The sequence below is a fragment of the Penicillium concentricum genome (assembly GCF_028827145.1).
Source record: "Penicillium concentricum strain IBT 3081 chromosome Unknown utg000002l_segment0_segment0, whole genome shotgun sequence".
Classification (NCBI taxonomy): Eukaryota; Fungi; Ascomycota; class Eurotiomycetes; order Eurotiales; family Aspergillaceae; genus Penicillium; species Penicillium concentricum.
This window is the reverse complement of record NW_026622755.1, coordinates 8,243,649-8,271,098: the sequence shown is the minus strand read 5'-3', so window position 1 is coordinate 8,271,098 and position 27,450 is coordinate 8,243,649. Positions and strand designations below refer to the sequence as shown.

General features: G+C 49.5%; 12 protein-coding genes across 12 annotated transcripts; 5 read left to right on the top strand and 7 right to left on the bottom strand.

Moving 5' to 3' along the window:
- Positions 1 to 369: 369 nt before the first annotated feature.
- Positions 370 to 5,477, top strand: N7517_006863 (GINS complex; the record flags this gene model as incomplete). The annotated part of the gene is made up of 10 exons (XM_056724593.1): positions 370 to 411; positions 483 to 551; positions 610 to 668; positions 754 to 943; positions 1,014 to 1,122; positions 1,184 to 1,243; positions 2,297 to 2,503; positions 2,593 to 2,742; positions 2,812 to 3,065; positions 3,117 to 5,477. The coding sequence occupies 10 exons, from the start codon at positions 370 to 372 to the stop codon at positions 5,475 to 5,477; spliced, it is 3,501 nt and encodes a 1,166-aa protein (XP_056580843.1).
- Positions 5,478 to 6,255: 778 nt separating this feature from the next.
- On the top strand, positions 6,256 to 8,556 carry N7517_006862 (uncharacterized protein; the record flags this gene model as incomplete). Its single annotated transcript, XM_056724592.1, has 1 exon — positions 6,256 to 8,556. One exon carries the CDS (start codon positions 6,256 to 6,258, stop codon positions 8,554 to 8,556), a length of 2,301 nt encoding a protein of 766 aa, XP_056580842.1.
- Positions 8,557 to 8,643: 87 nt separating this feature from the next.
- On the bottom strand, positions 8,644 to 10,270 carry N7517_006861 (fungal specific transcription factor domain-containing protein; the record flags this gene model as incomplete). Its single annotated transcript, XM_056724591.1, has 3 exons — positions 8,644 to 9,606; positions 9,664 to 10,205; positions 10,261 to 10,270. The coding sequence occupies 3 exons, from the start codon at positions 10,268 to 10,270 to the stop codon at positions 8,644 to 8,646; spliced, it is 1,515 nt and encodes a 504-aa protein (XP_056580841.1).
- Positions 10,271 to 11,195: 925 nt separating this feature from the next.
- Positions 11,196 to 12,812, bottom strand: N7517_006860 (cytochrome P450; the record flags this gene model as incomplete). The annotated part of the gene is made up of 5 exons (XM_056724590.1): positions 11,196 to 11,823; positions 11,871 to 11,996; positions 12,050 to 12,414; positions 12,477 to 12,673; positions 12,749 to 12,812. 5 exons carry the CDS (start codon positions 12,810 to 12,812, stop codon positions 11,196 to 11,198), a joined length of 1,380 nt encoding a protein of 459 aa, XP_056580840.1.
- Positions 12,813 to 13,421: 609 nt separating this feature from the next.
- On the bottom strand, positions 13,422 to 14,321 carry N7517_006859 (2OG-Fe dioxygenase family protein; the record flags this gene model as incomplete). The annotated part of the gene is made up of 1 exon (XM_056724589.1): positions 13,422 to 14,321. The coding sequence occupies one exon, from the start codon at positions 14,319 to 14,321 to the stop codon at positions 13,422 to 13,424; it is 900 nt and encodes a 299-aa protein (XP_056580839.1).
- A 1,472-nt stretch (positions 14,322 to 15,793) lies between these two features.
- Positions 15,794 to 16,295, top strand: N7517_006858 (Serine hydrolase FSH; the record flags this gene model as incomplete). Its single annotated transcript, XM_056724588.1, has 2 exons — positions 15,794 to 16,031; positions 16,066 to 16,295. 2 exons carry the CDS (start codon positions 15,794 to 15,796, stop codon positions 16,293 to 16,295), a joined length of 468 nt encoding a protein of 155 aa, XP_056580838.1.
- Positions 16,296 to 16,371: 76 nt separating this feature from the next.
- N7517_006857 (terpene synthase family protein) lies at positions 16,372 to 17,804 on the bottom strand (the record flags this gene model as incomplete). The annotated part of the gene is made up of 5 exons (XM_056724587.1): positions 16,372 to 16,795; positions 16,849 to 17,096; positions 17,152 to 17,180; positions 17,236 to 17,718; positions 17,771 to 17,804. 5 exons carry the CDS (start codon positions 17,802 to 17,804, stop codon positions 16,372 to 16,374), a joined length of 1,218 nt encoding a protein of 405 aa, XP_056580837.1.
- A 646-nt stretch (positions 17,805 to 18,450) lies between these two features.
- Positions 18,451 to 18,675, top strand: N7517_006856 (uncharacterized protein; the record flags this gene model as incomplete). The annotated part of the gene is made up of 1 exon (XM_056724586.1): positions 18,451 to 18,675. The coding sequence occupies one exon, from the start codon at positions 18,451 to 18,453 to the stop codon at positions 18,673 to 18,675; it is 225 nt and encodes a 74-aa protein (XP_056580836.1).
- A 997-nt stretch (positions 18,676 to 19,672) lies between these two features.
- Positions 19,673 to 21,247, bottom strand: N7517_006855 (MFS transporter; the record flags this gene model as incomplete). Its single annotated transcript, XM_056724585.1, has 4 exons — positions 19,673 to 20,184; positions 20,249 to 20,332; positions 20,382 to 21,075; positions 21,131 to 21,247. 4 exons carry the CDS (start codon positions 21,245 to 21,247, stop codon positions 19,673 to 19,675), a joined length of 1,407 nt encoding a protein of 468 aa, XP_056580835.1.
- A 609-nt stretch (positions 21,248 to 21,856) lies between these two features.
- Positions 21,857 to 23,806, top strand: N7517_006854 (cytochrome P450; the record flags this gene model as incomplete). Its single annotated transcript, XM_056724584.1, has 9 exons — positions 21,857 to 22,100; positions 22,154 to 22,182; positions 22,235 to 22,438; positions 22,488 to 22,787; positions 22,841 to 23,158; positions 23,210 to 23,320; positions 23,371 to 23,531; positions 23,591 to 23,665; positions 23,722 to 23,806. 9 exons carry the CDS (start codon positions 21,857 to 21,859, stop codon positions 23,804 to 23,806), a joined length of 1,527 nt encoding a protein of 508 aa, XP_056580834.1.
- Positions 23,807 to 24,737: 931 nt separating this feature from the next.
- Positions 24,738 to 25,298, bottom strand: N7517_006853 (uncharacterized protein; the record flags this gene model as incomplete). Its single annotated transcript, XM_056724583.1, has 4 exons — positions 24,738 to 24,821; positions 24,872 to 24,982; positions 25,049 to 25,121; positions 25,174 to 25,298. The coding sequence occupies 4 exons, from the start codon at positions 25,296 to 25,298 to the stop codon at positions 24,738 to 24,740; spliced, it is 393 nt and encodes a 130-aa protein (XP_056580833.1).
- Positions 25,299 to 25,850: 552 nt separating this feature from the next.
- Positions 25,851 to 27,299, bottom strand: N7517_006852 (uncharacterized protein; the record flags this gene model as incomplete). The annotated part of the gene is made up of 1 exon (XM_056724582.1): positions 25,851 to 27,299. The coding sequence occupies one exon, from the start codon at positions 27,297 to 27,299 to the stop codon at positions 25,851 to 25,853; it is 1,449 nt and encodes a 482-aa protein (XP_056580832.1).
- Between the last annotated feature and the right edge of the window lie 151 nt (positions 27,300 to 27,450).

The window sequence follows — 27,450 nt, the reverse complement described above, 5'->3', positions numbered from 1 at the left end:
GGGCTTTCCTTGATTCTCCTGAGGGATTATAAGAAGCAAAGTCACCTGTGAAATACAGGATTCTTTCCTTTGTTACCAAGTCGCAGAGTATGAAACACAAATCTAAAGGCAACGAATTAAACGTGTTAGGTTATCTTGGGAAATCGAGCAAACTTTTCCCGATCTGCCAGGCCGTGGTAAATCTCTCATGGCCATTCGACAGCAAGGAGACGGAGATCTCCAAAGCTCATCACTTCTAGCAGTTGTGGTGGTCATCGGTTTCCCCACCAATTTCCATTTTGTGGGTAGCACGTGACCGCGCGCCGCGGTCGACGCGCCTCAATCTCACAACTTTGCGACAACAGAACATGAATATTCCGACGTGTCATAATGTCTTACTATGATATTGATTCCATCTTGACTGATGCACAGGTGAGTTGATTGCAACCACATGCTCTGACGATCAACTCGCAGAAATAAATTGCTAACATCGTTGAATCCAGAAACTGCCGTGCACATTTGAGCTCGAAGTACCCGGACTCGGTATTCTAGAGGGCAATGCAGGCGAAGATGTGAGTCTATGCTCTAGTTTTTACCATCTGGCCACACTGCTCACTGACCGATGCACAGATCAAAGCTGGCACCCGGATCGATCTTCCACTATGGCTAGGTGAAATGCTTTCGATCGGGTAAGATCCCGCCCAGTTCAGCCTACTCAAAAGACCAGGCGTGGAATTCGTTATTTTCCTAACGTTCTATATGTGGTTGTTATAGGGCACGTCTAGGAACGGCCCGTCTAGTCACGCTCGACATGCCCGATGCGCTTTCGGAGCGGGTGATGAATGCACTGAAGGCAGATCCCCGCACGCTTGACTTGCGCGCTTTAGCACCGCATTTCTACAACCTGAGCGAGCGCATTCTTGAACTCTTCGAGGAAGAAGAGATGGTCGATGTTCTCGGAGATGTAGGTGGCTCTGATCTCCACAGCCGGTGAAGACCGCTCATTGGCTGCGCTGGGACTAACGAGCTGTTAGGCATTCAAGAAACGAGCGGCAGAGATTGCTGATCATGCGCACAACTCGCGTGGTGCAGTCGGTGGTGGAGTTGATTTCCTTCGCGGGCTGGATGAGACTGAGCGACAATGTAAGGTTATGACCTGTTTCGAACGGGTGGAGGAAGGTTGCTAACAGATACGATTCGATAGTGTTCCGCGCAGCTCATGATCGGGCAAAGGATATGAGGATCTGGTCTGGGGAGGCGAAACGTAAGTAATAGTTTGTGAGGCATTTCTCATGGGCTTTGAGCTGCGCTCGCTCATGAAAGTTATGCCATTTATGAATGTGATTCTTCAATCCAATAGGTTGTGACGTAGGGCAAGTTTTATTTTCTCCATTTCACTATTGGACATAGAACATGAGATACCTATGTTCACGATCTCGGGGAATCTATCAAACCTGACAGGTCCGAGACATAAGGCTCGGGTGGAGACACCTGGATCCATGGAAATGAATGTTGATATATCGAACTATATGAAGTATGAAATATGTCTTATATGTTATTAGATTGAATCTATAGAATAAAATATGTAGTACAACATAGATCAAATCCACATTTACAAGTTATGCAAGTACCCGACTTTTAAATCCAACTGCAATTCAGTTAAAAAAGCCTATGAAATCAAAAACCCCCGCCAAAGTGAGAGATTGCCCCACGGCCCAGATCCGATTGGTGTAATTGTCAAGGAACTTATTGATCGTCGTGCTAAGGAGCCTATTGAATCTAGCCTCTCGGGGGCTGGGAAAAAAAACATTGGGGAGTTTCTTATTCCATTCTTCGAATTCTTCCATTCTTTATTATCATAACAACTGTCCCTACGTAATGCAATACTCTCCAGGGCTCTACATCAAAACAACTACATAAGTGGGGCGACCCTTTTTTTTACTTTTTAAGTCTCATCGACTCATCACAATCCGTTTGCGACACCCTCGCTTCGTTTGACTTGCAGTCCCGTCTCCCTTGAATCGTTTGGAATTGGCACTCTGTGCCTTGATTTAGGTCTATTGACTCTACAAACCTACCTTGCACTCCACAGGTTCGACCAACCAGCCTCTGATTGCCCCCCCAGCTGCGACATATCTGCATCCCTCGCATTGCACCTGCTCGCTACCCTCCACCATCCAATCATTCAATACACTATCTGGCACCTATCCAATCGTCATCAATATCCCTGGATCCATCCATTAATCCTCCGATGCGGCTGGTGAATTGTGCAGGAAATTGTTACCGTGGTGTCCACTGATTGACCAGGATACTGTAGTGCTGCGTCCAAATCGGGAATCGGGGGGCTTTTTACGGCACGTCAATTATGCACATTCGGTAAACATTATGCCTGCAGCCACCATGGATGAGAAATCTAAAAGAAGGAGCTCGGCCGCTGGTCAGCCTGCTCCTTCGCACTCTCAAAGTCCCGTTCATCATCCCAAGGCTGCACCCAAACGCAGTGTTTCCTCTAAAGATCACCCTAGTACGTGATCTCTGAACTTGGAACTGCTTGTATCGAGTTCCAAGAACTCAGGATTAACGGATTAAAGCTGACATTGCTTCTCCCTCAAGACTTGTCGAGACGCCCTCAACACCCATCACTTTCCCGCGTCAAGGGCCGAATGAATATGTTTACTCCGCCTCGAATGAGTCCAGAGGTCTCGTGGCTAGGAGACCAGTCCCCTATCCACCAGGGCACAAGAACGCCAAACCGCTTATCTGGTATGTCTTCCGATTGCCAGCAAAGTTGGATGGCTTTAGAGCGCAAGTGACTGATTATTTGTCGCCCAGAAACCCCGGAACCTGCCACCCCTACATTAGTAAACCCTGCCTCAGCTCTCTTGCAAGATTTACTGAAAGAAGAACGCGCGCACCGAAGCTCCCGGGGTACAATATCAGAGGATTATAAAGAAAATGCTCCTCAAACTCCCGAGACCACTCGAGCCCAGGAGGATGCTGCGTCTGAAAAAGCACGCAAAGTGAATGACGTCTTCTCTGCTGGTCAGAGAAAACCAAAAGAGATGGGCATGCGGGAAATGGACCAAGTAAGTTCAGGAGTACGGGAATCCCATATGCACTAGCTGACTGGTCTAAAGTATGTCTCAAAAATGAACAAGCTCAATTTCGATTTGAAGCTCGAGGTCTTCCACCGCACACAGCAAATGGCTGTATATGAAAAGAAGCTAGAACGCATGGCGGAGATGGAAGAACAGCTAGCCCACATGCACGATTTGGTAGTGGAAGTGGAGGAGCTTCGAACCACCGAGAAGGACAACCAAATCCTACGTGAATCTAACGAGCAACTCCGCATCGACCTCGACAAGCGAGACCTGGCTGTTACCGAAGCCGTCGAGCTCATCTGTCAGTTGGAATCGAAACTTGAAATGCTGGAGAACGGCGGCCGGGCCTCCAGGCTATCTATGTCGCGCCCTATGACCGCTGATGGCTCCGACACCTTCGCGGGCAAATCACGAGCCACGATTGAGATCCCGGAGAGAACTTCTTCCAAGCGAAATTCGAGTGTCTTGAGTGTAGCTCAGCGCCAGACATCTTCTGAGCTACGCAAACTCTCGAAAGCACCCTCCTTCCTACGAGCCGATAACAAAAGCACTGCCACTTTGCGAAGCCTTTATACCCCTGAAGAAGAAACCCAGTCACGCTCTGCAAGGACCGAACTTTCGAAATCAGAGAGCTTCCACACAACCACCGAGATCATGGAGCCCGAGTCACCCAGGCTGAGCGTCTTGAGTGAATGCAGTGAGCTGAATCCGTTCGACACGCCTACAAGGTGGCAAGAATTTGATCAGCTCGAGATCCCTCTTCGGAGATCGTCGTCGACCGCAGGCAGCTTGGATAGCTATATTCCCCCCAACGGGCGGGAAGAAAGCAAGGAAGACCAGATTGATCGGTGGATGCAGACCCGCGAAGACGCCAACCAGACTATAATCACGAGACGCAGGAATCGAGCATCGTCTGATGCTACCAAGGCCAGCATCTCGAGTTTTACAACAGACCTCTACGCTCCCAAGCCGCGTGGGCGTGGACGACTGGATACCTCTCTTTTCGGGGGCATCAAGCTTCCCCCCACCCCTGACACCATGAGTACGGCATATGCTACCGGTGCAAACCGGTCGAACGGGTCAAATGGTAGCATTACTGCCCGAAAGAGCCCGCAGACTGAGCAGGATCAGTTTTTCACTGGTAGGCGAGCTAATCGCCCACGTTCTGCGGAAGAGATGGCCAGTCGCTGCAGCTTCAATGACAGTGAGCTATTCGACAGCATGCAGACCAATTGCAGTAATACTCCGCGCCTAGGAGTCACAGCCGATGAGTCGCGCACTATCTTGCCCTCGTTCAACACTGTTTCCTCCAAAGCAAGCGCACTTCTAGGGCCCGGAAGCCCCAACAACCCTGCCATTGAGACATTTGGAGATGTGTACCACGCAAATGCCAACGAAGCATCAACCCCAACGATTAAACGCGTCCGTAGCCCACACAAGGCTATGACCCCGGAGCTGCACACCAGTGACCGCGACTCTTCGCCACCACTCACACCTCAAGATTGGGTGGCCGCTGCGAGGCAGGGCCCGCGGTCTCGTAAGCCAAAGCCGCGTGAGACCCGCCACGAAATTCAACAGACAGAGGTATCACCACGTAACGCCGCCAGTCCAGCCGCATTTGATGATGACAGCAGCATCGCTTCGGAACCAAGCGAGCCCGAGGTCCCTGGTATCCCAACTCTTGACATGACCACTCTGGATATCCTGGAACAACCCCTCGACCTCGGCCAGTCAGAGCCCAAACCTGAAGCAAACCCCGAGACCCGTCGACGTCTCAGCTTCATACCCCCATTCTTCAACCGTTCAGCCACCAACACCCGTCGTCTACAAGGTTCACCCGTTCCAAACGACTTTGAAGACGACGAAGAAGACGGCGCCCCATCCCCGGTAATCCCCAAAACCAGAACAATGGGCGGCGCCTCTCGAAGACCCATGTCCCAAATAATCACCGCCCCAACCGACCTATACTTCTCCAACCCCCCAATCCATAATGAAGAACCGCTCTCTGCCTTCAGACCGCGAGGACTCCCCCAATCCTTGACAATGTCAAGACTTGCCGACCACGCCGGCTCTGCAACTGTCTCAGGACGTCCCTCTACATCCCATGGCATAGAACACAAGCGACGCAGCTCACTTGGAATCTTCGGCTGGATCAAGAGTAAACGCTCTGATTCCGTGGGTGTCCCCGGGACGGACAAGCTCATTGACTCTACATCAAAGGAGAACCGTGCTCCCTCGCGTCTAGCCTATGAAACTACCAATGGACTTGGAATTCCCCGTGCTGAAACGCCGGACTCCATGGAGGCCCATGTCAGACCCCACTCCGAGATGGCTGTTCATTATGATGATCATTCGAGACGGCCTCGGTATATGGGCCGTCGTGCTCGCAGGGCTTGAGCCTCCTTAGAGGTAGCTATTACTGCCTTACTCCACATTCTTTATTTTCTTACTTCATCTCTTTTTGCCTCTATCATGCTTCATTTCCTTTTGTACTATATGATACCCAGCCCTGTATACACAGTAGCATGGCTACATGTTTTCTTCTTTTTCTGTTGCTCTTCTTCTTCACTTCTCAGAAACATTTGAATGGCCTTTGTGTATTATGAGCTCTTTTTACTTCATCTCATGTTTTCTTGTACCTATACATACCTAGGTACCTAGGTACACAAGAAAGCTTAGTAAGTAATTATTGAATGTAATGTAACGTATCATGTATGTTTACCTTGTATTATATTACAGCTCCTGGGTGATCTGCCAACTTGAAGTATACATATTGAATCTGAGACCTCAGGTCCCACCAGTAAATCATCTAGGACTAGCGCATTTATTAAACCCACATATGATAAATTACCTGTTTTTATATTTCAACTTCTTTCTGACTCCACTTCTTATTACACACGCACCTACTCTATATAAAGGAATTATAGTCTACCAGTTAGCTAGTGATTTTTCGCAGGAAGAGTGGGTACGACAAGGTTCCCATCCAATAAAAGTCACGCCCTCTCAAGATGTGACATTCTCTTCCAGGGCATCTCCGCTATCTCGGTATGAGTTGCCGTGATTCTATCTTCATATCGATTAGCATGAACCGCCGAACACATTTATATACCCAGTCACACCATGATGCAAATCATTATTTATCAAACCATTCTCAAGCCAGGCTCCTGACTTGATCATGTCTTCTATGGCGGTGATCATCTCCCACCCCGCCGCAAGCGTGGTCAAGATCACGTTGAATCGACCCCAGCGCCTAAACGCACTTAACGCTGAGCTTCTCTGTCATTTAACTGATGCACTGCGCGCTCATGCAGACGCTCATGTCATCATTCTAGAAGGCGCGGGGGACCGCGCATTCTGCGCTGGCGAGGATCTCAAGGAAACCCTCGCCCCCCGTACGGGATCTGCAGAGGAACTCCGCATCGCCTTCGGTCTACTACAGGATATCACACGACTGACCTCTTCATCGTCAGCCATCGTGGTGGCTGCCGTACACGGATACGCGGTGGGCGGCGGAGCAGAGATTGCCCTGGCCGCAGACTTCGTCGTGGGTGGCCCCAATGCGAAGTTCAGATTTCCCGAAGTGACGCTGGGTCATGCCGTGACAGGTGGAATTTCGCTGCGGCTATCCCACATGGTGGGCATGCTGAAAGCCAAAGAGCTTCTCATCCGTGGTCGAACTATAGGAGCCCAGGAGGCGCTAGGGATCGGTCTACTCACTGAGATCGCCGAAGACCCGAAAGGACGTGCTGAAGAGCTGGCGTTGGAAATTGCGCAGCTACCAAAAGCAGCGTCGTCTAGCCTCAAAATGTCCCTCGAGCGAGGTGTTTTCCCAAACATGGAATCGACTCTACATGATGAGGTGAACACCGCCAGTTACTGTTTTGCTCGGAAGGAGGCAGCCGACGCTTTCGAAAATTTCGCTCACCGAAAGCAAACAAAGCCAAAGATTCGCGATATCAATACTGCGATGAAGACAGCTGTCAGAAAATACCCTACCAAAGTGTTCATTCGCTGTCAGGGCCTAGATGTTACTTTTCAAGACTTTGATCGCAGCGTGGCCGCCCTCGCTAGTGGACTGCGCAGAGCGGGAGTTCAAACGGGCGACCGAGTGCTCGTCATGATGAAGAATAGTGTCGAGATGGTTCATACCTGGATGGCTACCAACCGGCTAGGCGCCGTGTGGGTTCCGGTCAACACCGATTGGCGGTCGTTGACGTTGAAAAATGCTGTCGCTGCAGCAGATGCGACACTGGTAATTGTGGATAACCAATTTGTTGACCTAGTTGAAGCGTCTGGTGTAATCAAGAGCGACTCTATCTGGATCCTTGGGAGTGGCAGTGCCCAGGACCTTTCCAAGCTCTACCTCAGCGAAGAACCCCTTGAGGAATCCTTCGCTGCGACACCGGCTACTACCTCTGCGTTCTTGTATACTAGCGGAACGACAGGCAAATCCAAGCCATGTATACTCTCGCACGAATACTTCATTATCCAGGCCACGCTCTTGATGGAAAGCTGCAAGCTCCGGACAGAGGATGTGCTCTACTGTCCATTCCCATTATTCCACGCAGATGCAACTGCACTTACCGTTATTCCCAGCATTCTCCTTGGTGCTACCGCCGCTCTGTCTCCCAGATTTGCGGCAAGTCGATTCTGGGACGAGATCCGGGAGACCAAGGCAACAGTGTATGATTTCATGGGGGCGACTCTAGCCCTGATCTACAAGCAGCCCCCGAGCCCACTGGATCGGGAGCATGGAGTTCGACTCGCCTGGGGCGTTCCAATTCCAGCGTTTGCTGACGATTATGAGCGGCGATTCGGCCATCCACTTCGTACCTTGTATGGTAGTGTGGAGGCTAGCATCCCTATTGTGCAAGAAGGCCCTCTTGTTCCAGGATCATGTGGCATCTTGCGCCCAGGGTACCAACTCCGCATCGCCGACCAGGAAGACGAGTCACTGCCCCCTAATACTCCGGGTCAGTTGTTGCTGCGCAGTGAAAACCCGAATGCCTTCTTCCAGGGCTATTTTAATGACCCAGCAAATACGGTCAAAACGTATGCCAATATGTGGTTGCACACAGGTGACATCGCGAAGGTGGATGAACGCGGCAATGTCTACTTTGTTGGCCGTATCAAAGACATTATTCGACGGCGAGGGGAAAATATCAATGCTCTAGAGGTGGAAGAGGAGCTTCTGCAGCATCCCGATGTCGTCATCGTCGCTGCGTTTGCGATTCCCAGCGAGCTGGGAGCGGGAACTGAAGATGATCTGAAGGTCGCGGTGAAGCTGCGCAATAAGAGTACAATTGATGAGCACGCCTTATGGCAATGGTCGCAGCAGCATATGGCACGGCACCAGGTACCTACGGTGATTGAGATCGTGGAAGAACTGAAACAAACGCCAACTGGGAAGATCGAGAAAGGCTCGCTGACGACAGAGGGCGGCAAAAGGTTTACAACGCGTCCCGCAAGACTCTAGAAAGGCTTTAGAAAGGCTTTTTCATGAAATAGCACGGCATCACGGTCATTGAGCATAATTGAACTTCAACTTTCGTAAAACATCCAACTAAACCAGCAGGATATCCACTCTAAGATCTCTCACCACATCTCTCCAGTCTACAGTAATGAGCCCCTTATCTATCGTGCTTTCGAAGTGCGCATTTTCTCTCCTCTGCCAAACCTCCTCGATGATTCGTTTAACAGGAAGCCTGTTTCCGAGCCCAAAGTGAATGGATCCCTGAAGCCACTCCCGCGCCGAAGCCATATCCTCTTCCGTGTAAGCTTCGACCGCAGCGATGAAGGCTGGCCACAGCGAGAAGTTCCCGCTACTCTGGGCGCAGAATGCGGAAATATTTTGAAATGTCAATGACACATATGTCGCGACGCGCTTCGGCGGGACGTCCATCAGCGATCGGTACAAGTAGATATAAGTGGCGTAGATAAATGCGTTGAGCTGGTAGCGTGCTAGGTTCTGTACATGAGGAGCGGGCTGATCAGGCTCGGTGGAAAGAGCCAAGTCGATGTCTGGGTGGAAGGGCGGGCCGTCGTTGGCCTGTGCCTGGAGAAGCCCTAGACAGGCCAGGACGTGGGAAACAGCACGGTCGGCATCGAACTGGGTGCTGGCGGGTGGGTCCGATCGCATTTTCTGGCTGACGGTGGTGATGGCTGAAATACATTCGAGAAGGGATTTCTGGGCCCCAATTGTGAAACCGAACTGTGGAGTGGACGAGATAGAGGCCCCAAATGCAAGTTCGGCACTGATTGGCGAGGGAGGAAGAGCGTCTACTGAAGTTGAGTTGGCTGGGGAAATGCGATCCGTTACATGTGGAAGACCGAGCGTCAGCGCCAAAGGAGAGTAGGTGTTGTCCGTCGAAGTAGTGCTGCTGATAATCCCCACAATCAGCAAGCTCTGGATAGAGAAGCATGCGAATCGGGACTGGTTCCAGATTTCGTTGCTGTTGGAGTTGAGGAGAAAGGCCCACGCCCCCTGTAGGTGGTGCTTCCACTTTCTGGATTGGCCACTGTAGACCTAAAAATAAAAGGTAAGTCTATCTCTATCTCTATTCAAGTGGGTGATAGTTCTTACTTCTGCCATCATCAGGGTCATGATCGCCGCCAAGATGGGCCCAGGGTCCTTGTCCGCAGACGTCTGGATACCATTATTGATGTGTTGGATGGAAGCATTATAGTGCCTCGCGGCCAAGCGCATCATATCTGCGGTGCCGCCGCCTAGATGGGCTAAATTAAAGGCGGCTTGGGCCAGGACGGCATGGTACAGGGCTCGTTCGCCCGGCACGGAGTATTTCAGTGACACCGATGGATAATACAGCTTCCAAGGGTTCCAGGGGTGCTCAAAGGGCATCATGACCGACGCCACATAATTGACATAGTGATGAAAGAGAAACTTGTCCTCGCTGTTAGCGTGCCTCGCGTGAGTACCACCGTTGGCCAAGACTAGGTTGACTGTTGACGTTAACGAGGTGGGGGGCATCGCTGGGAATACTAGAAATGGGTTGTGGTCGACCACTGCAGGACACGGGAATTTATTCGCCTCGAATTCGTCGCATTGTGCGATCAAGATATCTAGCACGTCGGAGTCGAGAGGGGCACAATTCTCCCATGTCCGTTCTGTTTCGGAGTGAGCCGAGGTTTACGATGAGTGGCAGACCCAGAGGTCACATACCACAGTACATGTATCGCCGGCCGGTGGATCGATAAGATTGATTGCCATTCAGCCAGATGAGGCGTGTACTAGAACTATCACACTGCAGCCCCAGTCGTTGACACGCCGAGCACGGCGAAGCTTCGTCGCATTTCACCTTGCGTTTTCGACAGCGCCAACATCCCTGTTGTTTAATTAGACAGCTCCGACAGGGATTGCCGACACACTCACCGTAAACTCTCTCCGGCTTCGCGGGGCACGGATGGTCTGCATGGTCAAGGGAAGGAAGACATGTCATGGCGAAGGATTGGGGGGTCGATCAACTCGGGTCACTTAGCGCGACGCTTAACCAGATACCGCTCCGCACGAATCGAATCGAATCGAACTTTTGACAGATTCATTTCGATTCGAATTAATATCGAACATGGCCATTCGTATGAATTAAAATTCACGACCGATTCAAATTGTCCATATTTGCACATTGTATACAACGTAGAGTAAATGGATGTCTCCGCGCGTACGTGCTTTTACCGAGAACAACCTCCAAAACTTGGTTAAAATACTGACAACCATCCCTTCTAGTGCTCCAAAGTATGCAAGACTAAAATAGAGATGTGCTTGGAATTCGAAGTTTCTCTATGAAAGACAAGACGCTTGGGACCTTGCTCAGGCTGAAAGATGCGGAACTTTGGAAGTAAGAATAGTTATATACAATTTCTGAATGCAGTTCTACACGTAATTTAAGGGTTTCACAGCTCAGAATAGAAAATTACGGTTCGTACCCAGAGCGCCGTTCTATATCAAGTTGTAATTTATCGCATTTACTATGTGTTTTGGGATGGACCACTGGCTTACCGAATACGTTAAATTGCAAGGAGCGCGTATATAGAAATACGGAGAGATTCAATATACTGAGTTATACCATCACTAATTATGCGCGAGTACGCAAAGTCTGTTTAACTCTTTCTAGTGATCACCAGTCTAAAATCTGTGTCTAGAAACAGACTGTAATTCCGACTCTTCATCGGCTGCGTTGGGTCCACCGCAGCAATGTCATATCGGCGGAGCAACTCCACAAGCACCTTCTGCAGCTCCAACAGTGCGACATCCTTACCAAGACAGCGCCACTTGCCGGTCGAAAAGCCCAACTCCCAGTGGCGCTTCATCAGTCGCAGCTGTTCGGGGCTGGAATCTAACCACCGCTCCGGGTGAAAGATCTCCGCGTTTTGCCCAAAAGCCTCGGGGGATCGCATCACCCCCCAGGCACAGTACGCAATGCCCGTACCGCCTGGAATCAACCGCCCATCGGAAAGCGTCTCCCCACCCGGTGGCACTTCTTTCTGGAGATAACCTGTCGCTGGAGGGCGCAATCGGAGACCCTCCTTGATGCACGCGTCCAGATACGAAAGCTGTTGGATCTGCTGGACCGACACGATTTCGGTCTCCATGCCTGATACCTTGCTCGGGCAGCCAACTCCGTGCGCCTCAAACTCAGCCAATATTTTGCGAACTACTGATGGCTTGGAGATGATAAACAGGAGAATAGCCCGGAGAGCAGTGGCCGTAGTGTCCGCGCCAGCCAGACTGAGCCCCCGTCAGCTTGCATACTTATGTATAACAGAGCAACTTACATTTGAAGCATAACCTCGCACTCGGCCTGATCCTTGTTCAAACCGTGGCGTATGAAAGCGGCTAACATATCTCCGCGGTCAGGGTGGCCAGGGGTGAACCGTTCCTCCACTGTCGCACGGGCGATTCTATTGCAAGTCAGATGATTGCCCTTGCCTCAAAAATAAGGGCGGGAACCTACCCCATGATCCTCCCAATACCCATTCGGTCACTCTTGGACGGTGCCAGAAGCTTGTTGATCCACCCTACCTCGGTGAGCTGGACCAACGAGGGGATCACTGCGGTCACGCACATCACTGGGAACATAGAAGCGACGTTGGAGATGAAATCGTACTTGTCCTCATCAGCATCCAGGTATGAGGCGGGGCACCCAAAGGCGATATCAGTGATCACATCGAACGTGAAGTAGCTCGAGGTCCGCGCGAAATCAATGGGGCGGTAGCCTTCCGATGTCGAGGAGAGATACTTGCGCTCAATCAACCCCAGCAGCTTTCTGACGTGATGGTCGATTGAGGATTCCAAATGCAGGTTCTCTTTCCCGGAATACTACACATTAGCAAAGCATTAGTAATGATCTTTGTTGGGGAGGAGGATTCCCCATGACTGACACCCGCGGCCATCTGTGCCCTCAGATCCTGATGCCGCTTCTCGTCGCGCGTGCTGAGGATATTATTTTTACCACGCTCGAGCCTGAAGGCCGTGTAGGCGATCGAGCGAATGTATTCGCCGCGGACACTGTTGACTTTCCACAGGAAGTTTGCATCCGACACTAGCAGAGTCTTGGGACCAATGCGACAAATTGAACCTAAGAGAATATCGAAAAAAAAATAAGAGTTTTCCTTGTTAAATGCAAGTCTAGATGGATTGGACTCCCTCTTACCGTATTTTTTCGAGCATTCGTGCAGTCGCGTGTTCTGGGTACCGCTTAAGGCCGACCTTATCATCCATAGTCGGGAGAATTTGGCGATAAAAGGACCATCAAATTGTCTGAGTAGCACATAGCTGCGGATTGCTCTTGCGAAATAGAAGACTATGAGAAGAAGAGGTAAAATACCCCAGACAGAAAAGGATAACGGAAGACGGCCTTCCCAGGAGTGGCCGACAAGGTCGGAGATTTTTGCCATTGGACTTGGTTTAGATACTATCTTGTAGCTTCAGAAAGCGACAAGAGACAACCTTGGAAGAAGCAGGTATTTAGTATTCTAGACGGGCTACCTATATCTTTGGGCTGCGATAGCGGAGTAATGATACATGAAACAAACTGTTAAGGAACACCTTGAATGTAATTGTAGTGTTATATAGATTTAAATACACTAGTGTATTTATTTTTAGATCGTAATCTACCCTTATCTCCTTTTTGCTCTTCAACGGCCTGACAAACGCCACTTTCTCTTGGCATATGCACTGCAGACCTTTATTTTTTATTTTTTTCCCTCGTTTTTTTCTTATTCCGAAGCCGAGAAATAGAGCAGTCACAGAAAAAAATAGAAAGACATGATCATTTTGGGTAAAGAAAAGAGAAAATTATTTTAGTGTATGAGGTAGAGACCTGCCTACGCCAACTCTACCCGCATAGGAAGGGAGTGGTGAGGGTTCAGCGAATCATAGGGGTGCGAGATGTGACCCTCGACCACTGGCTTACGCGTGAAGAAAATGAGCATGTCCCGGGTGGCGGGGCATACAGGATCGACAGCGTGGACGGGAGACAGGCTGTGTTTCCTCTCGTGGTCGACGAAGAGCAGGGTGTCCAAGAAGTCCCGGTGTTGGTAGCTGCCCATGGTGTGCACGGGATTGACTTCATCCCAGCGTAGGGCGTTCTTCGCGCGCATATCATGCACAAAAGTGACAGCACTGTCGCTGGTCATGTTCTCGCTGCCCAGGAAGGTCGTCATGGTGAAATCGACTCCATCACTGTGCACGCCCTCCAGCGCGGGCTCACCCACAAGATCCTTGTTGGTCACTGTACGCAAGTTGAAGAGGGTGCACACAAAGTTTTCAGTGTCATAGTTGAGCTTCGGGCGTTGCTTGATGGGGACGCCGCGGAAGATGAGGGCCTTGAAGACCAACAGAGCATGTAGGGTCGAATTACCCTGCAGATCTTCGTCGACCTCTTGGAACTTTCTGGTCTGGCCGGAGTCGTGCCGCACAAAGTCTTCTTCCGCCGACAAGGCGAAGGGCTGGTATTCAAGACGGCGGACTTGCGACTGCTCAAAATCGAAGTAGAACCGCCCGTTCTTGCTTTTTCGGAATGGAAGAGTCGGATCGTCGCGCAAAGTGTTGCTCACGGTCTTCATCTTCTCCAGATCCTTGTCGGTGGCGCCCAGCACCTTGAGGATGGGGATGATGCGGGCACCTTCCACGAAAATAAGACGATTCTTGATGAATTGTTCCCGGAGCAGAATGAGATCTGCAATTGCAGCCCGAGTCTCTGCACTGATTGGTCGGATAGTCATCTTGAACTGAACTCAAGAAGTATAAAGTAGCAAAAAGGTAAAAAAGAACAGACTAGCTAGTCGAAGATGAAGAAAGAATATTGTTGAAGAATCAGACTTTCTTGCGATCCAAGACCATATAAACCCCAACCATACCTAGGCACCGTCCATCCCATGTAGGTTCAATTTCCGATCTCGGTTATATCTGAGGATCGAAAATGGGGCTATAAAGCATGTCTAGACAGTAGGACACGTCAGCCCGAAACACAGTCAGCCTTGGGATGTAACATCAGCCTCTAGATGCCAGGTGTGATGAGCTGGTTGACGTTAGGCTATGTCTGTTGGAATAGAGTTTCTTCATGTGACGATAAGAAGGTCGATTCCATTGGATGGCTAAGATAGTTAAAATAATCAATCGGCCCCGGGGGTTCTGACACATCGTGATGACTTTCAGGAATTCTCGATAACGGCAACGTATTCCCAGAGTGGGCCGTAGACGGCAGAACACTCCAACGAATAGCACTTTTTGTATATACTCAAAAATTCATGCTGAGGTAATACATTTACTGACCCCAGATATGTAATAAATACCCCATATATAGGAAATTGAATCAATATTTCCGGATAATCTTACATAAATTACGCGAGTAAGAGCTGTTATCAATCGTGCTAACCTAGTCTGCGCTATATGAAATATGTTAGCTTCTTTACGATGCCGTATCTGGTTTTATTATTGCTGGGCTAAACATACTAGGGGTGGATCAACCCCACCCGGAACTCCCCGTCACTTCCAAGGTTTATTCTTTTGGCCGTGCCCATGGGTGGACCCCGGTCAGTACCGGCCCGCCCGTGGGCATCAATGGGTCCAGGGACCGCCTGGGCACATACACATCAAATTATGTAAGCTTCTCAAACAGCCCTGGAGGGGGGTTCAACTTTTAGAAAACTAAATGTGAGCATTCACCTACACATTATCCGGTTATTTACGTCGTTAAAACATTGTGAAATTATGAAAATGCCGTGAGAATCAAATTCTTTTTAGTAACCGGCCCATGGGCCGTCAGACGGCCAGCCCGCCCATATTGGTAAAACCCACGGGCCTCACGGGCCGTGGCGAGGTCTATTTGGGCCTTGGCGTTGCTTAGCGGCCGCCATTACTGTATGACCATGTGCGCCCCTGCATTGAGTAACACTCTCATCTCACCGAGATCTGACATACTTCCAACCATGAAAATCCTGATGATCCACGGTATTGCCCACCCATCAGAAATACCGGGACAGCTTAAGCTAACCACTACTACTACAGGATCCCGCCAATCGGGGGACCTCTTCAGGGCAAAGCTCTAGGCCCTAGAAAAATTGATTAAGCGAACCCTCGGTCCTATGAGGCAAAATTTGTCTATCCGACGGCCCCCTTCTCGTTAGATTCCTCCAGTAGCACGTCCAAATTGCGTGATTGGCACGGCGCATGGAGCTGGTTCGAATCTGAGTCTATGGATGGATTTTACTCCGGGTTACGAGATGGCTTGAACTCCGTCGGATCTATTCTGAAGGGTTCTGGGCCGTTCGATGGGGTCATCGGTTTCAGCGAAGGTGCCGCTGCGGCTGCTATGGTTGCATCGCTTTTGGAAGAAAATAGACAAGATGTATTTGCCCGATTGGAAGCGGAAGATGGAATTCCATATCCATTTTTCTTCGCCACTCTGGACCACCCTCCCTCTCAAATTTGTGGTCAGCATTTCGGGATATGCTGCCTCACACCCAGCTTATCGTGCCTTCTACAAACCCTCCAGTCGGACGCCAGCGCTGCATTCTCTGGGGAGTATGGATAGTGTCGTTGATGAAATTACATCAATGAGGTTGGTAGAAAGCTGCCAGGAGCTGAAGGATGAAAAGAAGCCAATTGTCATTTGGCACGCGGGCGGACATGTGGTCCCAAGTGGAAAGCGAGAACTCGCTGTGATTGCACAATTCATTCAGTCTAAAGGGAGCTAAGGGAGCATAATCATTTCGATATTTCGAAATTTTGTATGGAGTTGAAAACATGGCTGATGGCAGTGCTATCTAAAGTTCACTCCAGAATTCGCGTACTCTCTCCACCGTATCGAGACGAAACCACCGAATAAAAGACATTGCCCGCCGTCATTGTCAGCACTGCATCCACAAACTGCCATTCTTCCGCAGTAAGCGAATTGTTATCTCTCATCCGTGCCAGCTCCTGTTCAACCTCTACCTCAACCTGTAGCTGCATTGCGTAGGCAAGGGCTTTGGCTGAGTTTTCTGTGGGCAAGGAAAATAGCCTCTGAACCACTTCAACAGTATTAATCAGATGATATGTCCGACCTTGATCATAGGCTCTCTTTTCCTTCTCGTAGGATGCAAGGTCATTCACGAGTGAAACGTGGTCGCTGATAAGCCGCAGGAATTTCTCCAGCTGGGGGCTCTCAATCTCGACATCCGACGAAATGGAGAACTTGACACACGCCAGAATGTAACTAATCGACTTGGTTAGCCAATGTTTACTGAGTTGGTAGATAAACCAACTTACGGTACTCCGGCATCAATCCGACGATATGTGAGATAGTCCCCAAGCGTATCGAACTGCTGAGCTGGTGGGACGTGTCTGCAAAAGTCGACCAGACGGTCGATAACTTCTTGTCCTCCATCTCCAGCCTGGGCATCCATTTCATGGAATCCATCAACTGTAGATGTAATGAGGGCCTGAAGGTCACTCTCAGGAGTCTGGCATGCACGACCCTGGAGGCGGTCCAAGAATCCATCTCTCACATCATTCAGCTAGAGTAGGAGCCGGTTAGACGACAGCCATGAAAGTTTGAGAATATTTTCTCACCTCGTTTCCTGCCACCATTTCCCATGCGTCTGCCACCGGCTGTTAGTAATGGAAATTTGACATAAAAGCGGCTATGTGACATACCGTCAAAAATCACAATGTACACGATCGAAGCGGCCAGCAGTCTCATGCGACCTTCATCTGCCTCCGGAAACAAATAAGTGGCAAATTTCGTGAAACGATCTTCTTCCACTGTGTTCAATTCGTGCGCCGCAATGCTGCCAAGCGACTTGCCGTTCGCTTTGACTGCTTGACTGATAGCTTCATCGCGGGCAAACAGCTCCAAAAGTTCGCTTGAGATGCTCAAACCGCTTTTCCAGAACTTGCTCTGGCGAATACAGTCCAACCCTGTTGGCCATGGCAGGCCGGCGGCGACGGGGTCCAATGTGAATGCATTAGGCGTCGTAAAATGTAACCGTTGCCCCGACTTGACAGATCTTTTCAGCCCAGGGACCACGGTATATTCCAGGCCTTGGGGCTTCAAAAACTTTGGGATCTCATTTAGATAGCTGTAGGCAAACCGCACGCGCGAAATGTCGCGATGGTTTTTGGGCGGGGCCAGAGCGGCTACAAATGCGCGTCAATTATGCAGTGGACACATCACAACAGTCAGTCTCACCGTTTACAGACTCAACGGTGGGCGGGGGCAACATGATGAGCAGTGTTTTGTTTCAGCGGAGATTTGGAAGACAACGGAATTCCGACCGACACTCCTCAGACGGATGTGAGTCTGACCTATATATGACCGCCTTATCAAGTCACCTCAAGGCATTCTCCAAGACTGGCCCGATCACTTTTGGTATCAATATTGGTATCGCCGCCATCGGACACTCGAAACGGAGGAACCGCGTAAGCACGACATGTATGTGCAGTTAGTAAATGTAACGCTACTGATATTGATCTAACTCGAACTTGAATTTCAGCCGTGGCCCCCACGTAGACTAGGGGCACTAGCCCGCCCCACTCGGACCTACATGGAATGGAAGCTCATACCGAGGAGCTGCATCTGAGTGGCGACACGGTACGGGGTGATTTCTGCTAGACCATCCTTGATCTCGCCTTGCCCTTCCCTTCGTTTCTTTTTAGATAGGCGAGGCCATAGTAGCGACAAAGGGGATGCTGGCAAGGATATGAGAGTCGGGCTCTTCACCGTCTTAGGGTCAAGGAAGATTGATCGCCCTGTCGTTTTAGTAAAATTTCCTGTATACATACATATATATATATATATTGATTTTGATCTTCAAGCAAAGTGAAGCGTTAACATACCATCTACAATCAAAGATCTGATCAGGCTTCAAAATGGAGATTCGTCTGCACTCGAAGGATAGAGTCTACACGACCGAAGAAACTGTCAAAGGAGAGCTGGTCCTTCAGAGAACCAGCGCATGTCAGAATCTGCGCGTCTCGTTGTCACTCATTGGTTTGAAGACTCTCCTAGACTGTTGTCAAGAGCACATAGTGACTGACAAATTCTGTAGGAAGGATGCGGTCGGTTGTGACGAAGATGACGCCTTTACCCGATAGCGGCAGCGCTGTCGACTACATATTCCTCAAAATGTACCACGCCGACTATACAGAGACGCCGGAATCATGTTACAACTATGTGATTTTCCCCGTCTCATTTGTGGTTCCGGTTGCTCTTCCCTTCGACCCGTGCTCTGACGGCCATCTTCAGTTGCCCCCTAGTATTGATTACAATTGGGACAAATTCTGCCCTGATGTGTGTAGCATAGACTATTACATTCATGCTGAGGTTGAATTTGGATGTGGCAAGAAGCTTCACGCAAAGAAACAAGTCAGGATTCTTCCAATTTCACCGGAGAGACCACCTCGACTTTGGGGGGACAGAAGCGAAGTCCAACTTTCTGATACAACTCAGCTACGAACCGGGCTATTGTCAACAAAGACAGGCAGTTTTACTCTCCGTGGCCCTCAAACAAAATCCCTCTATTTACCCGTTGACACCCCACAAAGACCGGAAATAACCTCAATCCACCTCGATCTGGAATTGGAAGGCATTGAGACGTCGACAAAACTACCACAGCAGTGCCAGCTTCGCGCCACTATCGAAGCTGCAACATATTTGACAACATCACCGATGATTGAATTGCCCGGTGGGATGCATTTCCCAAATTCTACGGATGGAAAAGCTTTTCGAACAAGCGTATGCTTATGGAGGAATAAATGTGTTGGACTGAAATGGATCGAAAATGACGGTGAAGGTACCGGCTCCCACCAAGTGGCCCTCGTGGTGCCAGTACCTTTACCAAGGGATGTGGCTATCCCTCCCACCTTTTATCATTGCTATATTGCTAGAGAATATTTTATGCGAATTGAGGTAACGATTGGGTGGTCTAGAACATTGCATCTCAAGTTGCCCCTTCAGGTCTACAATTCCCCTGAATACTGACTAGATAGCTTTTGTTCTCTTCAGTATAAAATTGGTGCGGAAAATTGGAATACACTATCTCCCTTTCAATATTATTTACTGTTTGCCATCTGTATTTCTAGGCTATAAATCTCATGAATGCTGAAGTTGTTGCCGGAAATTGCTTCTCGACCGAATAAGACCACCGTAACGGATGAACACAAACGGAATCAAGGTCATCAGAAGACTCAAAAATCCCAGCAGGCTACAACCCCATGCTATGCCCAGTCGGTTAAACATAGGAGCGGCTGCCAAAGGCAAAACTGCTCCGAAAACACTACGGCAGCAGCTAGCGGCTGCCATCGCACTGGCTGCGTACTCGTGATAAGCATCAATCAAGTAATTGATCAGAGCCACGAAGATGAGGAAGAAGCCCATTCCAAATGGTATTCCTGCCAGCATGGGGACTATCCAATGAATCTCCACGGATGAAGTCCAGCCCAGCCAAAACAGGGCCAATACATAGAGTGGTCCCCCTAAACATGCCAAAGGAAGTCGTTGATACTCTTCAATTGTGGACCATGTGGCCTTTCGCAGTTTTGCGCGCTGGAGAAGCGAGTCATATTCTAGAAATATGGCCATCCCGATACAGGCTCCAATAGCGACTAGATTGAGTTAACATCGAGTTAGCTCCAGACTTTGTATCCATTTGGTGACGTCAATGCATACTTGGAAGAAACGCCAGTCCAGCGATACCATCACTCATTCCATATACACCTTGGAAGATCAAGGGGTACGCCTCAAAATACATAACTTCTCACATTAGTTTACCAGACCGATATTCGGGAAATGCGCTACTCACAGAAGATCGCACTTGCGAAGGACAAGTAAAGACAAGTGAATGTTATGATTGGCTCATAAAATATCATGTACAGCGGTCGAGTCAAGGTTTTCACCAGAATGCCTTCACCGCGCTTTCGTGGCTGACGAGAGAGGGCAGGTTTGAATGTTTCGGGGAGAAATAGCACCGGAACCAAGGTGACACCGGCGAGAATTAGCGACAACCAAAAGATCCACCTCCACTCAACCGGTGCAATGAATCCCGCAACCAGTGGTGCAAACTGCGGACCAGCCGTGGTGATTGCCATTGACAGTGCCATGGTTCGTCCCCGGGCAAGAGGAGAGCGATATACATCGGCGAAAATCCCTCCAGTGACGACAATCGGACTAGATGCGCAGATGCCACAGAGAGCTCGGAAGATAATGAGTGCCGGCCAGTTGGGCGCAACGGCACATGCGAGGGTAAATATAGTAAAAAGAACGAAAGTTCCCACCATCACTGGCCTCCGACCGTAAAGCTCGCTCATGGGCCCAAAAGCCAGAGGTCCTGTCACGTACCCGATCAGGTAGACAGAGGTTGGGAGCACCTGTTGAGTCTCACTTTTGACATCCAGGGCCCTGGAAATGAACTTAATCCCACCGCTCGGGATAGTTGAATCGAAGACGCTGTTAAACAACGTGAGGAGGCCAACAAAGACCACGAAAATCTTCTTCCTCTGGAGACATAGTTAGGACTATTTTTTTCTCCAGGATTTTTGATGCTGGACTTACACTCTGCCATGTCGCTGGATCTGATGGATCTTCAACTTTGTTCTTTTCTTGCATTTCCGGATCCCATGTTTGGTCGCAAGGGATCTCCGTATTGATGCCGGTTTTTGGGAATGCCATACTACTTCGCACGAATTAGGGTAAATGAATTCTGAGAAGACTCGATTGACAATTTCCCTGCATTTTGACCTGGTTTTTTTTTTTCTTCTTCTTCGTTTCATGCATGCGATCAGGTGGGTCTCATCTGACGGGCAACCCATAGCGAAGATAAGGCCGCAGCCGCAGCAGTTTCAACTAACTAGTTAATCGGAGGCCGGAGAGGCCTGATAATTCCGGCGTTAAATACTCCGTAACTCTTTGTATTACGGGGTATTTCCCGTGTGGGGCGCTGTAATATTTCGTACAGCCGTCAGTTCCCAAAACGTCAAAGATCACCATACAATATATAAGCACTAACGCATATTGTAAACGAGTAAACTTTTGCATTAGCATGATTTCGTTTAGGCGAACATTGCTTCTCGTAACGACAATCCTTACCATGTAGCATCGCTACCCGCTTGGTGATTATAGTCACATAAATAGAACAATTGCACTGCGATGTCGGCGATAAGGCGTAAAAAGGAGTGTCTTGATTAAGGCTGTGTATGATGCATAATTTAAAAGTAAAAAGATCTGTCGTATACAGCTCTCTCCTTCATCCCTCATTTGTCACCATCACCCTATTTCGGCATGGCGATCCAATACCTCTTTGAATTGCCACTTCCTATCTTTATGGTAGGGCTTGTTGGACTTTCTTGTGCCATCTATATTGTACGTTTCATTAGCGATGCCATTATCAATATTTTCTTCAGCCCGCTGTCCGAATTTCCGGGGCCCAAGTTGGCAGCTGCAACGACCTGGTGGTCTGCGTACCAGCAGGCTATTCGCGGACGTTCCATGCATCACATTTGCATGAGCCTCCATGAAAAATACGGTACAAGATGTTGGGATCTCGAGTCTTGGCAGCAGTAGCTAACAGTTTCCTAGGTGACATTGTCAGAATTGGCCCTAGCAGGGTACGTTATATCCTCTATTTTGCACCGGCAACGCCGTCTGATCAGCGTATAGCTTCATTTTAACCACCCCTCTATGTATGATGAGATTTATCGTCGTCGGTGGGATAAAGATCCCTTCATGTATGCCTTGTTGGGTGGAGATGGTGCCACTGTGACATTCGTCAAGTACGAGGACAACAAGCGCAGAAAGGACATATTGCATACTTTCTTTGCGAAGAGCTCCGTGTACAATGTCCAATGGCTGATCCAGGAAAATGTAAGCAGAGAGAGCGTTTTTATGTTCCACGTGCTAATTCGCTTCGTAGATTGAAAAGTTCTGTGGTCACCTTAGCAAGCACAATGAACGCGGAGTGTCGTCTGATATGACACTGGGATTTCGCTGTCTAGGCCTCGAGACCATTACGGCGACGTGCTTTGGGAAATCCGCCTCGTGCTTTGAGTATGAAGGATTTGCCAGTCCCATTTTGGAGGCAATGGAGTCCATTGTGGCCTGGTTCATGATTTTCAAACATTTTGGACTGTTTAGACGAATTGTCTTGAGCATCCCAGAGGGTGTTGGACTGGCCTTGTTTCCTAAAGCCCTTGCCTTTGCACAAATGAGAAAGGTAAGTGGAATTCACCAAAGAAGAGTTGGCCCAATATTGATTGTGATGCGCAGATGTTCTCTGACCAGATCGACGAGATAAATATGGCTCTTGATAAGCCAAATCAGTATCCCCATCCCATTGTCTACCGTGCCTTGATGCGTCCGGAAAAGCAGGACACTCCCATCCCATCTCGGGCCAGTCTGCTTGAGGAGGCTGTTGCACTGGTCATTGCAGGAACGGACACGACCGGCTCAACCCTCACTATAGGTACCTATCAGATTCTGCGCAACCCGGAAATCTACGCTAAGCTCAAGGCTGAGCTCTTGGAGGCGTGGCCGAATCTCGAGCAGCGACCCAACGCGGGCGATTTAGAAAAGCTTCCCTACTTGGTAGGTCATCTCCGAACATTGAAATGACAGGTATTGATAACAAGCACATAGACTGCTGTTATCAAGGAGGCACTTCGCATGGCTCCCACGACGACTTCGGAAAATTCGAGGGTGGTCCCAGCGCAAGGAGCGACAATTGGAGGAAAACATATTCCTGGCGGGGTAAGTATCTGAACCATTATAACTATTTCAGAAATACTAAGGAGATATAGACAATCGTGAGCATGGGAGTTCTATTCCCGATGCAGCACGAAGATGCCTTCACCGATGCGCGCGTGTATAATCCTGACCGGTGGTTAAGCAACAACGCCAAGGCGCTCGATAAGTATTTTGTCCCTTTCTCCAAAGGGCCTCGAAGCTGCCTGGGAATTAAGTATGAAAATTTTCTACGAACATAGTAATTATGTTGCGAGCTAACGTACCTTTTGATAGCCTGGCATGGTGTGAACTGTATCTCAGCTTCGCAAACCTCTTCCGTCGCTTCGACCTTACCATTGACGGTACCGAGTATGTCTCAAATATTTAACTATTCTAATGAGGATTTGACACTAAGTCTTAAATAGGGACTCCGATTTCGACTGGGTGGATGTCGGACTGGCGTTGTTCGAGGGCCATCTTCGATGCTTCTGTACCCCGGTCAGCTCATAACGCGTCTTCTAGCATCGAGTCATAAGCGGAAGCCCAAAGAGCTTTGGCCTGGCCTAAGTCAAAGAATCAGAGGAAAAAGCCCGTATAATGATTGTGAGATAGAAATCAACTTATGATACTACTAGCCCGATCCGTATTAATGTTGCGGACGCCCCTTGTATAAGTTATATCATTTATGATTTCTGTACATTAGGCAGTCTCTTATTATCCCTCTTTTTCTCTTTCGGACTTCTTGATTATGCAGACAAATATGGCTCTTAAAGAATCATTTGTGAGACAGTCATTAATACTCCATAATATGATAAGCATTGTTTCGCTGTTGACCGGTCCGGAAATCTGCTAATACTAGCACCTGAGACCCTACTCGAAGAAAACGTCCTAAGGCCTTAAATCGAAATCTATTCAGTTTTACTCTGAGATCAAAAAGCGGCAAGAGGTGACCACTAAAACGGAAAGGTGAAGGCCTCGAGTGCTAGGCATTATCCGGTACATATGCGAAATATGGCTCTAGGCTTCTGCATTTTTGGGAGGATCTAAAATTCAATCCGTGATGTTGATCCTGCTGGCAGGATTAACTTCATTTATGTTCACATCATCTGATATGCTATAATACTGAAAGAACATTGTACACTTTTAAGCGGCCAACTACTCTTGTAATGACTGTACCAAAAGTGACTACGGTCTCAAAGATATCCCAACGTATGCATTCAGTGTGTTATTACGCGAGGCGGCCAGCTGATGCTAACTGAATGGGCGCAAAACATGTCCTCCTCCCTTCACCCCATATGCTCATCATGTCGTTTTATGTCTTGAATGGGTTCACCGACTCGGTAACTACAGCTGAGGCTGTGGCGCGCCCAAATGGTACTTCCCATCACTGTGAAGGCGGATCACTTAGAATGTGAAGAATTTCGAGCCCTGTACTGTCAATTTACGCGGAACGAGGTATGTCTCCCCGACTCCCTATCACTCCAGCCGCGACGACAAGTGTACCGAACCGCCCAGGATACCCTTCCTAGTAGATATGAGTAACGCTTCAACCAATGAGAGATATCAGGATCTTACAATGTGCGTTTTGGTGATGTGGCGGCGGAGGTTCGAGGCCATCAGTTTTGTTCTTGCGGCCTTATTGAACTCGTCACAGAAGGGACATCTGTATGCGCAGGGTGCGATTGTCTAGAAACGATGCGAAGCGTGCGTTAGCCTCGAACTTAAAGAAGGTTATCGGCTTGGAATACGCACAAGCTCGGCATGTTCGGTGGGCCACTGCCACTCGTTGTGAGTTAGGCAGTCACAAAGAAATTTGCCTGGTTCCCTGATATACATTCGTTAGCTAGGATCAGTGGTGAGATGACCTCAAGACTTACGCCCAGACCTGGGGGTGGTCGGGACCATATGCCCTCCAGTAGCTGCCCTGGGGCGTGGGAGGAGTGTTAGTGCTAATAATAGTGCCCGGGGTGCCCCTGGCGCTGGGACTTTGGGAAATGGACATCGCGACGGATATCACTGATGTGGGCTGATTAAGTTGTGTTGTGTAGTGATAGAAGTAGATTAGGAGAGTAAGTGGAAAAAGTAGAGAGGATAAGTTTCAATGACAGGAAGAGACAGGAAGGGCCAGGCGGCAGGTGCCAATGGATGTGTGGTGCTATTGCCTAGTTGGGACAAAAGAGATGGAATGATGTGACTTGATGGTAAAGACGAGTGCGAATGAAGCACTTCTTGAGGCGAGAGTAAGCCTAGAGTCATCACAAAGAGAATGAAGTCTAGACTTGACAGTTGATATCGATGCCTAGGATATTTTAGTTCTGGACAGGCCACTTGAGGCAAAAGCAAAGGGTCCAATATCAAATGTCATATCAAATGTAATATCAAATTCAAATTCATCTAACTCCAAGCTCCAAGTCTTTCGGTCCGGTTTGTTCCCAACTCCAGTCTTTTTCACTTTCCAAAACGCCCAGCCATGATATACAGCACACAGAGCATGATAGATATCAAAAGAACCCCAAAGAAAGCCTTCTATCTCTATTAGATCTCATCCAAAAGCCTAGTACCACTGATTCCCCGCCTCTCCAAGCTTTATCTTTTTCGGATTTAGCGAAACAACCCGTTGCCCAGGAAGCGTATCCGCCGTAAAAGCTGCCTCAAAGATACTGGCAATCCCACGCTTAGCATAATGCACAAAAGAATCGTAAGCATCCGTCTTCCCATTAATAGCCTCCCACTCAATCCCACCAGGCGTAGTGCCATCACCAAGATCACTCCATCGCGTAACAACAATACACTGCTTGAACCTGCGATCTACCAGATCCTCACTCAGCTTAACCTCAATCAAATACTCAGTTGGACACTCGGGACACCTCCGCATAGGCCGGCAAAACCCACACAGCGTCGTCAGCGCATTTGGATCAAACACCTGCCCCGCAATCCGGTCCTTCACACGGTGTTCGAGCCCCTGCAACCCATCAGTAGTCCGCGGCCGCGGAATATGCTCCAGCGCACACTTACATGCCGGCATCAGCTCGCCGTCGCGCCAATGCGCGCACGAGCTGAAGTACGGCCAGTAGTCTTCGCGCGAGTACAGGAGCATGCGTTGCGCGGATGGCGTGAGACCCGGGTCCGCGAAGGTCTGACTGGTGACACGCATGAGGAGCCGGCCTGCGTTGATGTGGAAGCGCGATGTGTGCGACCAGTCGTCGCGCTGCCAGCGTCGGCCAAGCTCCTCTGCGGCCAGCCCGTAGCTAGGGCCGAAGCGGTGGGCGCGCATGACTAGTTGCACGAACGTGAAGGGGAGGTTGCGGCCGTGGGTTATGCGGTGGTGAGGCGGGGGTTTCAGGGCGTTTGTTGAGTTTGGGCAGTTGAAGAGCGGGTTTAGGACGTGGGTTGGGCGGATGCGTTCTTTTCCTTCTTGTGTGCGTCTGTGGTATTTTACGCAGGGGAAGCAGAGGAGGTGATGTGGGAGGGAGATGTCCAGGCCGGAGAGGAAGTTGATTTTTTGGGTGTGGTTGTCTGGGTGGTCTAGAGCCTTGAAGTATCTTGGGCCGTCTAGTCTTCGGTATAATGTGATGTTGGCGAATGCTAGGCTGGCTGCTTCGGCGGGATTTAGGTATCCTGCTATTTGCGCCCATAGTTTTGGTGGGAGACTTGCTATGTCGCCCTCGCCTGGGGGTCGATCTTCATTGTGGTCGTAGGTTGGAGCGCTGATCTCGTTGACGTCGAGTGCGCCTATCGTATGGATGATTTCTGTGTAATCCCTTCGTTCACCCAATTGTGAGTCCACTTGCGCGTGCAGTTCCTTGTATTTGAGTCTATGGGCATGCAATGGAGCCAGCTCTGGCACCGGAGGGGCTTCTTCGACACTGGGGCGCGCGGCTAGCCGCAGGTCTGTGGTCGATCTGCCCTTGCGGAGGGTTTGGCGGGATTTCTTGGGACGCAATACGTTGGACAAAAATGACTTGAAGCCATGCTTCTGGCCAGGACTTTCTGCCGACATCATGGAGTTGCCAATGAATGCAAGTGTTCGAGGCCCATATTGAGAATATCAGGGTCTTTTGTTTCGGATGCTTGCGGTGATCTTCCGCATGACGCGGTCCGCCCGGCCCGGTCTACCGCATTGGTCGACATTTGACAGGAACAGGAAATAGGTG